Source organism: Lonchura striata, chromosome 35 (assembly GCF_046129695.1).
Source record: "Lonchura striata isolate bLonStr1 chromosome 35, bLonStr1.mat, whole genome shotgun sequence".
Lineage (NCBI taxonomy): Eukaryota > Metazoa > Chordata > Aves > Passeriformes > Estrildidae > Lonchura > Lonchura striata.
Window position 1 is genome coordinate 215,974 of NC_134637.1, and position 17,921 is coordinate 233,894.

General features: G+C 59.2%; 1 protein-coding gene across 1 annotated transcript; it reads left to right on the forward strand.

Moving 5' to 3' along the window:
- Positions 1-3,116: 3,116 nt before the first annotated feature.
- TACO1 (translational activator of cytochrome c oxidase I) lies at positions 3,117-12,591 on the forward strand. Its single transcript, XM_077789536.1, has 8 exons — positions 3,117-3,190; positions 3,513-3,650; positions 3,754-3,797; positions 3,839-4,228; positions 6,846-6,949; positions 8,490-8,653; positions 9,574-9,772; positions 10,628-12,591. Exons 1-8 carry the CDS (start codon positions 3,117-3,119, stop codon positions 10,976-10,978), a joined length of 1,464 nt encoding a protein of 487 aa, XP_077645662.1. The 3' UTR covers positions 10,979-12,591.
- Positions 12,592-17,921: the final 5,330 nt, after the last annotated feature.

Consider the following 17,921-nt stretch of genomic DNA (forward strand, 5'->3'; position numbering starts at 1 on the left):
CCCGGGGGGTCTCCAGGTCCAGCCCCCCGGCCAGCAGCGCTGGGGGAGGGGCCCGAGTGACCCCCATGGCCGAGTGACCAAATGACCACCCCATGGCCGAGTGACCAAATGACCACCCCATGGCCGAGTGACCAAATGACCACCCCATGGCCAAGTGACCACCCCATGGCCGAGTGACCAAATGACCACCCCAAGGACGAGTGACCACCCCAAGGACGAGTGACCAAATGACCACCCCCATGGCGAGTGACCCCCAAGGACGAGTGACCAAATGACCACCCCAAGGACGAGTGACCACCCCAAGGACAAGTGACCAAATGACCACCCCATGGCCAAGTGACCACCCCAAGGACAAGTGACCAAATGACCACCCCATGGCCGAGTGACCACCCCAAGGACGAGTGACCACCCCATGGCCGAGTGACCAAATGACCACCCCATGGCCGAGTGACCACCCCATGCCCGAGTGACCACCCCAAGGATGAGTGACCCCCCCAAGGATGAGTGACCACCCCAAGGATGAGTGACCACCCCAAGGATGAGTGACCAGCCCAAGGATGAGTGTCCAAATGACCACCCCAAGGACAAGTGACCACCTCAAGGCTGAGTGGCCCCCCCCTCCATGGCCAAGTGACCACCCCGATGGCCGAGTGTCCATCCTGGTGTCCGAGTGACCACCCCATGGCCGAATGACCACCCCAACATCCAAGTGTCCATCCCAATGTCCGAGTGACCACCCCGATGTCCAAGTGACCACCCCAATGTCTGAGTGTCCATCCAGGTGTCCAAGTGTCCATCCAGGTGTCACCCCAGGTATCCCCAGGTGTGTCCCCAGTGTCCAGGGGGGTCCCCAACCCCAATGTCCGAGTGTCCATCTGTCCATCCCAATGTCCGAGTGTCTATCCCGATGTCCGAGTGTCCATCCCAGTGTCTGAGTGTCCATCCAGGTGTCCCCAGGTGTCCCCAGGTGTGTCCCCAATGTCCAGGGGGGTCCCCAACCCCAATATCCGAGTGTCCATCTGTCCACCCCGATGTCCAAATGACCACTCAGGTGTCCGAGTGTCCACCTCAATGTCCAAATGAACACTCAGGTGTCCGAGTGTCCACCCCAATGTCCAAATGACCACCCCAGTGTTCGAGTGTCCATCCAGGTGTCACCCCAGGTATCCCCAGGTGTCCCCAGGTGTGTCCCCAATGTCCAGGGGGGTCCCCAACCCCAATGTCCGAGTGTCCATCTGTCCATCCCAATGTCCGAGTGACCATCCCAATGTCCGAATGACCACCCTGATGTCTGAGTGTCCATCCCAGTGTTCGAGTGTCCATCCAGGTATCCCCAGGTGTGTCCCCAGTGTCCAGGGGGGTCCCCAACCCCAATGTCCGAGTGTCCATCTGTCCACCCCGATGTCCGAGTGTCCACCCCGATGTCCGAGTGTCCATCCCAGTGTCCGAGTGTCCATCCAGGTGTCACCCCAGGTGTCCCCACCTGTCCCCAATGTCCAGGGGGGTCCCCAACCCCAATGTCCAAGTGTCCACCTGTCCACCCCGATGTCCAAATGACCACTCAGGTGTCCAAGTGTCTATCCCGATGTCCAAGTGTCCATCCCAGTGTCCGAGTGTCCATCTGTCCATCCCAATGTCCGAGTGTCTATCCCGATGTCCAAGTGTCCATCCCAGTGTCCGAGTGTCCATCCAGGTGTCACCCCAGGAGTCCCCAGGTGTGTCCCCAGTGTCCAGGGGGGTCCCCAACCCCAATGTCCGAGTGTCCATCTGTCCACCCCGATGTCCGAGTGTCCATCCCGGTGTCCCCAGGTGTCCCCACCTGTCCCCAGCAGCGCCAGGAGCTCCCGGGGCTCCATCGCGGCTCCTCCGGGCCCGAAAAGCGGAACTTTGGGGGTGGGGGAGGGGCAGGAAAGGTGGGGGAGGGGTGGGGGAGGGGCAGGAAGGGGGTGGGGGGAGGGGCGGGTGAGAAACTTTGGGGTGAAAAACCCAAAAAACCAAGGAAAAAAAAAAAAAACAAAACAAAAACCCAATTAAAACAAGGGGGAAGGGGGGGGGGGGTGGGGGAGGGGCAGGAAGGGGGTGGGGGGGAGGGGTGGGGGAGGGGCAGGAAAGGGTGGGGGAGGGGCGGGTGAGAAACTTTGGGGTGAAAAAAACCAAAAAAAGGGGAAAAAAAAAATCTTAAAGGGGGGGGCCAGGGAAAAGGGGGGGGAGGGGAGGGGTGGGGGAGGGGCGGGGGAAATTTGGGGGGTCACGTGGGGTCCCCGCCCCTCCCCCCCCTCCGTGGTGACGTCATCGAGGCGGGAAAGAGGAAGGAGGAACGGGGTGGGGGAGGGGATGGGGCCCGTCCGTCCGTCCGTCTGTCCGTCCATCCCCGTGTCCATCTGTCCATCCCCCTGTCCATCCCGTGTCCGTCTGTCCATCCCCCTGTCCATCCCGTGTCCGTCTGTCCATCCCCGTGTCCGTCCGTCCATCCCCTTGTCCATCCCCATATCCGTCTGTCCATCCCCGTGTCCATCCCCGTGTCCATCTGTCCGTCCCTGTGTCCATCCCCATGTCTGTCTGTCCATCCCCGTGTCCGTCTGTCCATCCCCCTGTCCATCCCGTGTCCGTCTGTCCATCCCCGTGTCCGTCTGTCCATCCCCATGTCCGTCTGTCCATCCCCGTGTCCATCCCCATGTCCATCTGTCCATCCCCGTGTCCGTCCGTCCATCCCGTGTCCGTCTGTCCATCCCCGTGTCCGTCTGTCCATCCCCCTGTCCATCCCGTGTCCGTCTGTCCATCCCCGTGTCTGTCTGTCCATCCCCGTGTCCGTCTGTCCATGCCCATATCCATCCCCGTGTCCGTCCGTCCATCCCCGTGTCCATCTGTCCATCCCCGTGTCCGTCCGTCCATCCCCGTGTCCGTCTGTCCATCAGCGCCATTAAGGCACACAGATAATGCTTGAAGGAGGCGTGGCTATGCAAATCACCCGCACTAACACCATTCTATGGGTTTTTAGGAGGGGGCGTGGCTATGCAAATCACCCCCACTATCCCCTATCTCTGATCCAGGAGTGGGCGTGTCTATGCAAATCACCCCCACTAACCCCTATCACTGTTTCTGAAGTGGGCGTGCCTATGCAAATCACCCCCTATGACTGTTCCAGGAGTGGGCGTGCCTATGCAAATCACCCCCCTAACACCCCTATACCGTTTGCAGGAGTGGGCGTGCCTATGCAAATCACCCCTATCTCAGTTCCGGGAGGGGGCGTGCCTATGCAAATCATCCCCACTAACATCCCTATCTCTGTTTCTGGAGTGGGCGTGGCTATGCAAATCACCCCACTAACCCTATACCGTTTCCAGGAGTGGGCGTGTCTATGCAAATCACCCCTATCTCTGTTCCGGGAGGGGGCGTGCCTATGCAAATCACCCCTATCTCTGTTCCGGGAGGGGGCGTGCCTATGCAAATCACCCCTATCTCTGTTCCGGGAGGGGGCGTGCCTATGCAAATCACCCCTATCTCTGTTCCAGGAGTGGGCGCGCCTATGCAAATCACCCCTATCTCTGTTCCAGGAGTGGGCGTGCCTATGCAAATCACCCCACTAACACCCCTATACCGTTTGCAGGAGTGGGCGTGCCTATGCAAATCACCCCATCTCTGTTCCAGGAGTGGGCGTGCCTATGCAAATCACCCCCACTAACCCCTATCTCTGTTTCTGGAGTGGGCGTGCCTATGCAAATCACCCCCCTAACACCCCTATACCATTTGCAGGAATGGGCGCGCCTATGCAAATCACCCCTATCTCTGTTCCAGGAGTGGGCGTGCCCATGCAAATCACCCCCTATCTCTGTTCCAGGAGTGGGCGTGCCCATGCAAATCACCCCCTATGACTGTTCCGGGAGGGGGCGTGCCCATGCAAATCACCCCTATCTCTGTTCCGGGAGGGGGCGTGCCCATGCAAATCGCCGTTACCCATCATCCCCCTCTCCGCCCCGCGGCGAGCGCGCAGCCGCGGCCGGGCCCAAGATGGCGGCGCTGGCCCGGCTGGGCCCGGCGCTGGCCCGCGGCCGCGGGGGGATCCCGGGGGTGGTCCCGGGGGTCCCGGGGGGGGTCCCGGGGGTGCCGGTCCGGGCCATGGCCGGGCACAACCGCTGGTCCAAGGTGCGGCACGTGAAGGGCCCGCGGGACGCGGAGCGGAGCCGCCTCCGGCAGCGCCTGGCGCGGATGCTGCGGGCGGCCGCCGCAGGTGGGGGACGGGCGTGTCGCGATATGGGGGGATGGAGGGTGTGGGGGGGATGGAGGGTGTGGGGGTGTCGGGATTTGGGGGTCTTTGGGATTTGGGGGTGTTTGGGGGTGTTTGGGATTTGGGGGTGTTTGGGATTTGGGGTCTTTGGGATTTGGGGGTGATAGAGGGTGTGGGGGTGTTGGGAAAGGTGGGGGGCATGTCGCGATATGGGGGTGATAGAGAGTATGGGGGTGTTTGGGATTTGGGGGTGATGGAGGGTGTGGGGGTGTTTGGGATTTGGGGGTGTCGGGATTTGGGGGTGTTTGGGATTTGGGGGTGTTTGGGGGTGTTTGGGATTTGGGGGTGTTCGGGATTTGGGGGTCTTTGGGATTTGGGGGTGTTTGGGGGTGTTCGGGATTTGGGGGTCTTTGGGATTTGGGGGTGTTCGGGATTTGGGGGTGTCGTGATTTGGAGGTATTTGGGATTTGGGGGTGTTTGGGATTTGGGGGTGATGGAGGGTGTGGGGGTGTTTGGGATTTGGGGGTGTCGTGATTTGGGGTGTTTGGGATTTGGGGGTGTTTGGGATTTGGGGGTGTTGTGATTTGGGGGTGTTCGGGATTTGGGGGTGTTTGGGATTTGGGGGTGTTTGGGATTTGGGGGTGATGGAGGGTATGGGGGTGTTTGGGATTTGGGGGTGTTTGGGATTTGGGGGTGATGGAGGGTATGGGGGTGTTTGGGATTTGGGGGTGTTTGGGATTTGGGGGTGTTTGGGGGTGTTCGGGATTTGGGGGCCTTTGGGATTTGGGGGTGATAGAAGGTGTTGGGGTGTTTGGGATTTGGGGGTGTCAGGATTTGGGGGTGTTTGGGATTTGGGGGTGTCAGGATTTGGGGGTGTTTGGGATTTGGGGGTGATAGAGGGTGTGGGGGTGTTCGGGATTTGGGGGTGTCTGTTTGGGATTTGGGGGTGTCGGGATTTGGGGGTGTCGGGATTTGGGGGTGTTTGGGATTTGGGGGTGTTCGGGATTTGGGGGTGTCGGGATTTGGGGGTGATAGAGGGTGTGGGGGTGTTTGGGATTTGGGGGTGTTGTGATTTGGGGGTGTTTGGGATTTGGGGTGTTTGGGATTTTGGGGTGTCGGGATTTGGGGGTGATAGAGGGTGGTGGGAGGTGTTTGGGATTTGGGGGTGTTTGGGATTTGGGGGTGTCGGGATTTGGGGGTGATAGAGGGTATGGGGGTGTTTGGGATATGGGGGTGATGCAGGGTGTTGGGATTTGGGGGTGTCGGGATTTGGGGGTGTTTGGGATTTGGGGTGTCGGGATTTGGGGGTGTTTGGGATTTGGGGGTGTCGGGATTTGGGGGTCTTTGGGATTTGGGGGTGTCGGGATTTGGGGTGTTTGGGATTTGGGGGTGTTTGGGATTGGGGGTGATGGGGGTGCTGGGGGTGTTTGGGATTTGGGGGTGTCGGGATTTGGGGGTGTTGGGATTTGGGGGTGTCGGGATTTGGGGGTGATAGAGGGTGGTGGGGGTGTCGGGATTTGGGGGTGTCGGGATTTGGGGTGTTTGGGATTTGGGGGTGGGGATAGACGGTGTTGGGGGGACATGGGGCTACCGTGACGTGGGGTTATCAATATCGCGATATCGTGACACGGGGTGATCGATATCGCGATATCGTGACATGGCGTTATCAATATTGCGATATCGTGACACGGGGTTATCAATATCACGATATCGGGCCGTGGGGTTATCAATATCGCGATATCGTGACACGGGGTGATCAATATCGCGATATCGTGACATGGCGTTATCAATATCGCGATATCGTGACACGGGGTTATCAATATCACGATATCGGGCCGTGGGGTTATCAATATCGCGATATCGTGACACGGGGTGATCAATATCGCGATATCGTGACGTGGCGTTATCAATATTGCGATATCGTGACACGGGGTTATCAATATCACGATATCGGGCCGTGGGGTTATCAATATCGCGATATCGTGACACGGGGTGATCAATATCGCGATATCGTGACATGGCGTTATCAATATTGCGATATCGTGACACGGGGTTATCAATATCACGATATCGGGCCGTGGGGTTATCGATATCACAATATCATGACATGTGGCTACCGATATCACGATATAACGACACGGGGTTATCAATATCGCAATATCGGGCCACGGGGTTATTGATATCGTGATATTGGGCCGTGGGGTTATTGGTATCGCGATATTGGCCCCTATTGTGACACGGGGTTATCAATATTGCAATATCGGGCCACGAGGTTATCAATATCACGATATCGGCCCATGGGGTTATCAATATCGGGATATCGCGACATGGGGCTATCAGTATCACGATATCAGGCTATGGGGTTATCAATATCGCGATATCGCGACATGGGGCTATCAGTATCACGATATCAGGCTATGGGGTTATCAATATCGCGATATCGCGACATGGGGCTATCAGTATCACGATATCAGGCCATGGGGTTATCAATATCGGGATATCGCGACATGGGGTTATCAATACGGCAATATCAGGCCATGGGGTTATTAATATCGTGATATCGGCCCGCGGGGTGATCAATATCGGCCCCGGGGTGATCAATATCTCAATATCGCGGCAGAGGGCGGCGCGGAGCCGGCGCTGAACCCGGCGCTGGCGGCGCTGCTGGAGCGCTGCCGGAGCCTGAACGTGCCCAAAGCCACCATCGAGAACGCCCTGCGGCCGGTCAGTGACCCCGAGTGACCCCGAGTGACCACCGAGTGACCAATGAGTGACCAATGAGTGACCCCGAGTGACCACTGAGTGACCAATGAGTGACCCTGAGTGACCAATGAGTGACCCTGAGTGACCAATGAGTGACCCTGAGTGACCCCTGAGTGCCACCATCGAGAACGCCCTGCGGCCGGTCAGTGACCCCGAGTGACCCCGAGTGACCACTGAGTGACCACTGAGTGACCACTGAGCCTGAGTGACCAATGAGTGACCAATGAGTGACCAATGAGTGATCAATGAGTGACCAATGAGTGATCAATGAGTGACCATTGAGTGACCAATGAGTGATCAATGAGTGACCCTGAGTGACCCTGAGTGACCAATGAGTGATCAATGAGTGACCAATGAGCCTGAGTGACCAATGAGTGACCAATGAGTGATCAATGAGTGACCCCGAGTGACCAATGAGTGATCAATGAGTGACCAATGAGTGACCAATGAGTGACCCTGAGTGACCAATGAGTGATCAATGAGTGACCAATAAGTGACCAATGAGTGACCCTGAGTGACCAATGAGTGATCAATGAGTGACCAATGAGTGATCAATGAGTGACCCCGAGTGACCAATGAGTGACCCCTGAGCCTGAGTGACCAATGAGTGATCAATGAGTGACCCCGAGTGACCAATGAGTGACCACTGAGTGATCAATGAGTGACCCTGAGTGACCAATGAGTGACCACTGAGTGATCAATGAGTGACCCCGAGTGATCAATGAGTGACCACTGAGTGATCAATGAGTGACCCTGAGTGACCAATGAGTGACCACTGAGTGATCAATGAGTGACCCCGAGTGACCCTGAGTGACCAATGAGTGACCAATGAGTGACCCCGAGTGACCAATGAGTGACCACTGACCCCGAGTGACCAATGAGTGACCAATGAGTGACCCCGAGTGACCCATGAGTGACCAATGAGTGACCACTGACCCCCGAGTGACCCCTGAGTGACCCTAACTGACCCCGAGTGACCCCTGAGTGCCACCATCGAGAACGCCCTGCGGCCGGTCAGTGACCCTGAGTGACCCTGAGTGACCATTGACCCTGAGTGACCTCTGACCCTGAGTGACCTCTGACCCTGAGTGTCCAATGAGTGACCCCAAGTGACCACTGACCCCTGAGTGACCCTGAGTGACCAATGAGTGACCCTGAGTGACCCCGAGTGACCGAGTGACCTCTGACCCTGAGTGTCCAATGAGTGACCCCAAGTGACCACTGACCTCTGAGTGACCCTGAGTGACCCCTGAGTGACCAATGAGTGACCCTGAGTGACCCCCGAGTGACCCCTGAGTGACCCCTGAGTGACCCTGAATGACCCTGAGTGACCCTGAGTGACCAATGAGTGACCTCTGAGTGACCCTGAGTAACCACTGAGTGACCCCTGAGTGACCCTGAATGACCCTGAGTGACCGCTGCCCGCTCTCTCCGGCCGGGGGGTCACTGGGGGGTCACTGGGGGTCACTCACTGACCGCTGCCCGCTCTCTCCGGCCGCAGGAGCGTCCGGCCGCGGCCGCGCGGGCGCTGCTGACCGCTCGGGGCCCGGGGGGGGCGCTGCTGCTGCTGGACGTCCGCACGGACAACGTCCGGCGCAGCCAGGCCGAGCTCCGGACGCTGCTCGGCCGCCACGGGTCAGTGCTGACCGCCGGGGGGACCCCTGGGTGACCCCGGGTGACCCCTGGGTGACCACTGGGTGACCCCTGGGTGACCCCGGGTGACCCCTGGGTGACCACTGGGTGACCCCTGGGTGACCACTGGGTGACCCCGGGTGACCACGGGTGACCCCGGGTGACCACTGGGTGACCCCTGGGTGACCACTGGGTGACCCCGGGTGACCACGGGTGACCCCGGGTGACCCCTGATGACCACTGGGTGACCACTGGGTGACCCCTGATGACCCCTGGGTGACCACTGGGTGACCCCGGGTGACCACCGGTCACTCCGGGGGGGGGGGGGAGGGTGTGACCTCTGGGTGACCCTTGATGACCTCTGGGTGACCCCTTGGTGACCCCTGATGACCACTGGCCACTCTGAGGGGGGTGGTGACCCTTGTTGACCCCTGATGACCCCGCTGACCCCTCTCTGACCCTGCTGACCCCTGTCTGACCCCGCTGACCCCTCTCTGACCCTGCTGACCCCCGTCTGACCCCTGTCTGACCTCTCTGACCCCGCTGACCCCTGTCTGACCCCCGTCTGACCCCGCTGACCCCTCTCTGACCCCGCTGACCCCTCGCTGACCCCTCGCTGACCCCACTGACCCCTCTCTGACCCCGCTGACCCCTCGCTGACCCCTGTCTGACCCCACTGACCCCCGTCTGACCCCTGTCTGACCCCACTGACCCCGCTGACCCCTCTCTGACCCCTGTGTGACCCCTCTGACCCCTGTCTGACCCCTCTCTGACCCTGCTGACCCCTGTCTGACCCCGCTGACCCCTGTCTGACCCCTGTGTGACCCCGCTGACCCCTGTCTGACCCATCTCTGACCCCGCTGACCCCTGTCTGACCCCTGTGTGACCCCGCTGACCCCTGTCTGACCCCCGTCTGACCCCTGTCTGACCCCGCTGACCCCTGTCTGACCCCTGTGTGACCCCGCTGACCCCTGTGTGACCCCGCTGACCCCTGGCAGGGCGGCGCTGGCCGGGGACGCGCGCGGCGCCTTCGAGGCCGTGGCCGTGCTGCGAGTGTCCGGCCGGGCCGTGGCCATGGAGGCGGCGCTGGAGGCGGCCGCGGCGGCCGGAGCCCAGGACGTGGCGGCCACCGAGGACGGGGCCGAGCTCCAGGTGGGTCCGGGGGTCACCCGGGGTCAGCCAGGGGTCACCCGGGGTCAGCCAGGGGTCACTCGGGGGCAGGCCCGGCCGTGCTGGGCGTTGGTCACTTCTTGGGCCACAGAGCGGGGAGCGGCCTGAGTGACCACTGACCCCTGAGTGACCACTGACCCCTGAGTGACCCCCTGACCCCTCACTGACCCCCCCCGAGTGACCACTGACCCCTGAGTGACCCCCCTGAGTGACCACTGACCCCTGAGTGACCCACTGACCCCTGAGTGACCCCCTGACCTCTCACTGACCCCCCCGAGTGACCACTGACCCCTGAGTGACCACTGACCCCTGAGTGACCACTGACCCCTGAGTGACCCACTGACCCCTGAGTGACCCCCTGACCCCTCACTGACCCCCCTCCAAGTGACCCCGACCCCTCACTGACCCCTTGACCCCTCACTGACCCCTCCTGAGTGACCCCTTGACCCTTCACTGACCCCTTGACCCCTCACTGACCCCCCTGAGTAACCCCCTGACCCTTGAGTGACCCCTGAGTGACCCCCGACCCCTGGATGACCCCTCACTGACCCCTGGCTGACCCCTGCCCTCCTTGACCCTACAGTTCCTGTGTGACCCCTGACCGACCCACTGACCCCTCTGTGACCCCTGCCCCTTGACCCCGCAGTTCCTGTGTGACCCCTGCCCCTTGACCCTGCAGTTCCTGTGTGACCCCTGACCGCTGGCTGACCCACTGACCCCTGTGTGACCCCTGCCCCTTGACCCCGCAGTTCCTGTGTGACCCCTGAGTGACCCCTGCCCCTTGACCCCGCAGTTCCTGTGTGACCCCTGGCTGACCCCTGCCCCTTGACCCCGCAGTTCCTGTGTGACCCCTCGTCGCTGGGCTCGGTCCGGCGGGGCCTGGCGGCCGCGGGGCTCCGGCCGCTCTCGGCCGAGCTGCGGTTCCGGCCGCGGGCGGCGCTGGCGCTGCCGGCCGGAGCTCGCGCCGCGGCCGAGCGGCTGCTGCGGGCGCTGGCCGGGCGGCCGGACCTCGCCGGCGTCTTCCACAACCTCCAGGACGTGCCAGAGGTCACTCCGGCCGGTCACTCGCCTCTGGGCGGTCACTCGGATGCGGACGGTCACTCGGATGTGGATGGTGACTCCTCGGATCTGGACGGTCACTCGGATGGAGGTGGTCACTCGGATCCGGGCGGTCACTCCGGCCGGTAACTCTGCTCTGGACGGTCACTCGGATCCGGCCGGTCACTCCGGCCGGTAACTCTGCTCCAGGCGGTCACTCGGATCCGGGCGGTCACTCCGGCCGGTAACTCTGCTCCAGGCGGTCACTCGGATCCGGCCGGTCACTCAGCTCTGGGTGGTCACTCAGATCTGGACGGTCACTCGGATCCGGGCGGTCACTCCGGCCGGTAACTCTGCTCTGGACGGTCACTCGGATCCGGGTGGTCACTCCAGCCAGTAACTCTGCTCCAGGCGGTCACTCGGATTCGGCCGGTCACTCTGCTCTGGATGGTCACTCGGATCCGGCCGGTCACTCAGCTCTGGGTGGTCACTCAGATCTGGATGGTCACTCGGATCCGGCTGGTCACTCAGCTCTGGGTGGTCACTCAGATCTGGACGGTCACTCGGATCCGGGCGGTCACTCCGGCCGGTCACTCTGCTCCAGGCGGTCACTCGGATCCGGCTGGTCACTCAGCTCTGGGTGGTCACTCGGCTCTGGACGGTCACTCGGATCCGGCCGGTCACTCAGCTCTGGGTGGTCACTCAGATCTGGATGGTCACTCGGATCCGGCTGGTCACTCAGCTGTGGGTGGTCACTCAGCTCTGGGTGGTCACTCGGATCCGGGCGGTCACTCGGATCCGGGCGGTCACTCCGGCCGGTAACTCTGCTCCAGGCGGTCACTCGGATCTGGTTGGTCACTCTGCTCTGGGTGGTCACTCAGCTCTGGGTGGTCACTCAGATCTGGACGGTCACTCGGATCCGGCCGGTCACTCAGCTCTGGGTGGTCACTCAGATCTGGACGGTCACTCGGATCCGGCTGGTCACTCAGCTCCGGGTGGTCACTCAGCTCTGGGTGGTCACTCGGATCCGGGCGGTCACTCGGATCCGGGCGGTCACTCCGGCCAGTAACTCTGCTCCAGGCGGTCACTCGGATCCGGCCAGTCACTCAGATCTGGACGGTCACTCGGATCCGGGCGGTCACTCCGGCCGGTAACTGCTCCAGGCGGTCACTCGGATCCGGCCAGTCACTCAGCTCTGGGTGGTCACTCGGATCCAGATGGTCACTCGGATGGAGGTGATCACTCCAGCCGGTAACTCTGCTCCTGATGGTCACTCGGATCTGGTTGGTCACTCTGCTCTGGGTGGTCACTCAGCTCTGGGTGGTCACTCAGATCTGGACGGTCACTCGGATCCGGCCGGTCACTCCAGCCAGTAACTCTGCTCCAGACGGTCACTCGGATCCGGGCGGTCACTCCGGCCGGTAACTCTGCTCCAGGCGGTCACTCGGATCCGGCCGGTCACTCAGCTCTGGGTGGTCACTCGGATCCAGATGGTCACTCGGATGGAGGTGGTCACTCCAGCCGGTAACTCTGCTCCTGACGGTCACTCGGATCTGGTTGGTCACTCAGCTCTGGATGGTCACTCATAGGTTCTGAGTGGTCACTCATCGGCTCTGGGCGGTCACTCTGCTCTGGACAATCATTTGGCCCCAGGCGGTCACTCTGATCCGGGTGGTCACTCTGATCTGGGCGGTCACTCTGCTCCGGGTGGTCACTCGGCTCCGGCCACGCCACCCGCGGTTCAATAAAGGCCTGAGCAGTGCTCGAGTGGTCAGCGAGGAGTGGTCAAGGGGTCAGGGGTCAGTGGGGGGGTCATTGGTCATTGGGGGTGGTCAGGGGTCATCAGTGGTCATTGGGGGTGGTCAGTGGTCATTGGGGGGGGTCAGTGGGGTGGTCAGTGTTCAGTGGGGCGGTCAGTGGTCATTGGGGGTGGTCAGTGGTCAGTGGGGCGGTCAGTGGTCAGTGGGGCGGTCAGTGGTCATTGGGGGTGGTCAGTGGTCATTGGGGTGGTCAGTGGTCATTCAGGGTGGTCAGTGGGGTGGTCAGTGGTCAGTGGGGTGGTCAGTGGTCATTGGGGTGTCAGTGGGGTGGTCAGTGGGGTGGTCAGTGGTCATTGGGGGGGTCAGTGGGGGTGGTCATTGGTCATTGGGGTGGTCAGTGATCATTCAGGGTGGTCAGTGGGGTGGTCAGTGGTCACTCGGCAGTCATCGTGGCGCAGCCAAACAACACCCAAACCTCATCGTGGAGTGACCACAACCCCTCCGGCCACCGCGGCCGGGGTCATTTATTGACCGGTCAGTCGTCCGAGCCGGCCGGACTGGCCAGGAAGAGGCCGGAGTAGCCGAAGGCCGGAGCGGAGCCTTCGTCCTCCTCCTCCTCCTCATCCTCCTCCTCCTCGTCCTCCTCGTGGTCATCGTGGTCATCGTCCTCCTCCTCCTCCTCCGGCCGGCCGGCGGCCGAGCGGTCAGCGCCGCCTCCGTCGGGCCTGCGGTCATCTCCGGCCCCGCCCGGCGGCCGGAGCGCACCGGACATCGGCGTGGCGGCCTGGTGCGGCCGAGAGGTGGACGCCGCCCGGCCGCTTGACCACCGGTCATCTCCGGAGCCCGCTGACCACTGGTCATCGCTCCGGCCAGGTCTTCCTCCTGCTGACCACTGGTCATCTCTCAATCCCGCTGACCACTGGTCATCCTTGGGCCCCGCTGACCACGGCTCGTCCTTCACCTCCACTGACCACGGCTCCTCCTTCACCCTCACTGACCACTGGTCATCCTTTGCTGACCACTGGTCATCCCTTGAGCCATCTGCTTTTCCTCCAGCTGACCACTGGTCATCTTTCGGCCCTGCTGACCACTGGTCATCCTTGGGCCCCGCTGACCACTGCTCGTCCTTCACCTCCACTGACCACGGCTCGTCCTTCACCTTCACTGACCACTGGTCATCCTTGGGCCCCGCTGACCACTGGTCATCTTTTGTTGACCACGGCTCATCCTTCACCTTCACTGACCACTGGTCATCTTTGGCTGACCACTGGTCATCCTTGGGCCCCGCTGACCACGGCTCGTCCTTCACCTTCACTGACCACTGGTCATCTTTCGAGCCCGCTGACCACTGGTCATCCTTCGGCCCCGCTGACCACTGCTCATCTTTGGCTGACCATTGGTCATCTTTTGTTGACCACGGCTCGTCCTTCACCTTCACTGACCACTGGTCATCCTTCGGCCCTGATGACCACTGGTCATCCTTTGGCCCTGCTGACCACGGCTCCTCCTTCACCCTCACTGACCACTGGTCATTTTTTGACCCCGCTGACCACTGGTCATCCTTCGGCCCCGCTGACCACTGCTCATCCTTGGGCCCGGCTCTTCCTCCAGCTGACCACTGGTCATCCTTCGGCCCCGCTGACCACTGCTCATCTTTGGCTGACCACTGGTCATTTTTTGCTGACCACTGGTCACTTTTCGACCCCGCTGACCACTGCTCATCTTTTGCTGACCACTGGTCACTTTTCGACCCCGCTGACCACTGCTCGTCCCTCAGGCCGCCCCTCCCGCCCCTCCCCCGGCCGGCGGCCGTCCGGGCTCTCCGCGGCCGCCGCGCCGCCTCTCCGGCCGCCTCTCCGGCCGCCTCTCCGGCCGCGGCCTGGTGTCCGAGCAGGCGTCCGAGCAGGAATCGCCGCTGGCCGCGGGCCAGCGCCCACTTGGCCTCGAGGCGCGCCAGCTCGTCGCAGAGCGCCGCGTTCTCCAGCACCAGCGCCCGCGCCGCGCGCCGCAGCCGCCGGAACCGCGCCCGCGCCCGCTCGGCCGGGCGGGGCCGCGCCGCCTTCGGCATCGTCCGGCCGGGGGGAGGCGCTGCGGGGAGGAAACCGGGGGGAGACCGGTGAAAATCGGGAAAATTCCATGAAAATTCCATGAAAATTGGCCAAAATTCCATGAAAATTGGCCAAAATTCCATGAAAATTGGCCAAAATTGACCCAAATTGGTCTTGGATTGACCCAACTTGACCAAAATGGATCCAAATTGGCCAAAATTGACCCAAATTGACCCATATTAACCCAAATTGGTCTTGGATTGACCCAACTTGACCAAAATGGATCCAAATTGGCCAAAATTGACCCAAATTGACCCATATTAACCCAAATTGGTCTTGGATTGACCCAACTTGACCAAAATGGATCCAAATTGGCCAAAATTGACCCAAATTGACCCATATTAACCCAAATTGGTCTTGGATTGACCCAACTTGACCAAAATGGATCCAAATTGGCCAAAATTGACCCAAATTGGTCTTGGATTGATCCAACTTGACCAAAATGGATCCAAATTGGCCAAAATTGACCCAAATTGACCCAAGTTGACCCAAATTTGACCAAAATTGACCCAAATTGGCCAAAATTGACCCAAATTGGTCTTGGATCGACTGAAATTGACCAGAATTGACCCAAATCAGCCAAAATTGACCCAAAATCACCCAAACAAAAATTTGTGGGTCTATTTTGGTCAATATGTGGCATTTTGGGTCAATTTGGGTCAAATTGGGTCCATTTTGGTCGATTTTGTGTCTATTTCTGTCAATTTGTGCTGATTTGGGTCAATTTTGGGTCAATTTGTGCCAATTTTGATTGATTTTGGTCAATTTTGGGTCAATTTTGGTCAATTTGGGCCAATTTGAGTCAGCAAATAAAAAAAAAAAAGCACGAATCAGCAGAAATCGACCCGAAACGACCCAAAATGGCACAAATTGACCCAAAGATGACGAAAATTGACCCCAAATCACCCAAAATTAGCAAACATTCACCCAAAATGACCAAAATCAGCACAAATGAACCCAAAATTGACCCAAATCACCAGAAATCGACCCAAAAATGACCCAAATCCTCCCAAACCAAGCCCGGAGGAGCTTTTGGGGTAAAAACCGGGGAAATCGGGAAAAGGCGGGGGCGGATTCGGGGCGGAACGGGCGATTATTGGGAAAACCGATCGATCCATCGACCCGCATCGATCAGCGGCCCGCGGGAACGCCCCTCCCCCTCCCTCTCCTTCCTCGCGGGGTTTTGGGGCGAAACTCGCCGATTTTGGGGCTCACCTGGGCCGGAAGGAAGCGGCTGCGACCGGAAGTGCGCGCGGGGGGGGGACGGAAAGGCGGCAACACCGCCGGAAGTGGGTGGGGTACAACCGGAATGATCCCCTCAAAAACAACAAAAAAAACCCACCAAAATCCCGAAAAACGGAAATTTGGCCCCAAAACCGGCCCCGGCTCCGCCCTGAGGCCGCGGTTGCGTCACGGGTTGTGTTTTTGGGCGGCGGTTCGGGACTTCCGGTCCGCGCCGCCATTACGGAGTCCCTTCGTGGGCACTTCCGGTCCGCGCCGCCATTACGGAGTCCCTTCACGGGCACTTCCGGTCCGCGCCGCCATTCCGGAGTCCCCTCACGGGCACTTCCGGTCCGCGCCGCCATTACGGAGTCCCTTCACGGGCACTTCCGGTCCGCGCCGCCATTCCGGAGTCCCTTCACGGGCACTTCCGGTCCGCGCCGCCATTACGGAGTCCCTTCACGGGCACTTCCGGTCCGCGCCGCCATTCCGGAGTCCCTTCACGGGCACTTCCGGTCCGCGCCGCCATTACGGAGTCCCTTCACGGGCACTTCCGGTCCGCGCCGCCATTCCGGAGTCCCTCCGCGGTCTCTCCCATTCATCCCAATGGGAGCCGATTCCCCGCTTGGATTTCACCCCAAATCCCCAATTTTCCACCCAAAAAATCCCCCGATTTTCACCTCCCAAAAGCCACCATTTTCTCCCCCCAAAAAATTCTCAATTTTCTGCCGAAAAATGCCCAATTTCCCCCCAAAATCCACAATTTCCCTCCCAAAAATTCCCAATTTTCTCCAAAAATCCCCAATTTCCCCCCCTAAAAATTCCCAATTTTCCCCTCCCAAAATCCCCTATTTTCCCTCTTAAAAATCCCAAATTTTCCTTCCCAAAACCCTCAATTTCCCCCCCCAAAATAATCTCCAATTTTCCCTCCCAAAATACCAAATCTTCCCCCAAAAAGTCCCAATTTTCCCTCCCCAAAAATTCCCAATTTTCCTTCCCAAAATCTCCAATTTTCCCTTTCAAGATTCCCAGTTTTCCCTTCCAAAATCCCTAATTTTCCCCCAAAAAATTCCCAATTTCCCCCCCAAAAACCCCCAATTTTCCACCCCAAAAATCCCCAATTTTCCCTCCCAAAAATTCCCAATTTTCTCCAAAAATCCCCAATTTTCCCACCCAAAATCCCCAATTTTCCACCCCAAAATTCCTTAATTCCCCCCCCCCCAAAATTCCTTAATTTCCCCCCCAAGAAAATTCCCAGTTTTCCCCCAAAATATCCAATTTTCCCTTCCACAATCCCCTTTTTTTTCCCCCAAAAAATTCTCAATTTTCCCCCCAAAATCCCCAATTTCCCCCCCAAAATCCACAATTTCCCTCCCAAAAATTCCCAATTTTCTCCAAAAATCCCCAATTTTCCCACCCAAAAATCCACAATTTCCCCCCCTAAAAATTCCCAATTTTCCCCTCCCAAAATCCCCTATTTTCCCTCTTAAAAATCCCAAATTTTCCTTCCCAAACCCCTCAATTTCCCCCCCCAAAATAATCTCCAATTTTCCCTCCCAAAATACCAAATCTTCCCCCAAAAAATTCCCAATTTTCCCTCCCCAAAAATCCCCAATTTTCCTTCCCAAAATCTCCAATTTTCCCTTCCAAAATCTGCAATTTTCCCTTCCAAAATCCCTAATTTTCCCCAAAAAAATTCCCAATTTCCCCCCCAAAAATCCCCAATTTTCCCTCCCAAAATCCCCAATTTTCCACCCCAAAATTCCTCAATTCCCCCCCCAAAAATTCCTTAATTTCCCCCCCAGAAAATTCCCAATTTTCCCCCAAAATATCCAATTTTCCCTTCCACAATCCCCTTTTTTTCCCCAAAAAAATCTCCAATTTTCCTTCCCAAATCCCCAATTTCCCCCCCAAAAAATTCCCAATTTCCCCCCAAAAAATCCCCAATTTTCCCTTCCCAAACTCCCCCATTTTTCCCCCAAAAATCCCCGATTTTCCCACCCC

What these genes read in the sequence shown, in the direction of transcription:
- TACO1 (XM_077789536.1), top strand. Translation starts at nt 3,117, where the DNA reads ATGCAAATCACCCCCTATGACTGTTCCAGGAGTGGGCGTGCCTATGCA. An exon ending in TCGAGAACGCCCTGCGGCCG is followed by an intron (nt 6,950 to 8,489) that starts GTCAGTGACCCC and finishes CTCCGGCCGCAG; the next exon opens with GAGCGTCCGGCCGCGGCCGC. An exon ending in AGGACGGGGCCGAGCTCCAG is followed by an intron (nt 9,773 to 10,627) that starts GTGGGTCCGGGG and finishes TTGACCCCGCAG; the next exon opens with TTCCTGTGTGACCCCTCGTC.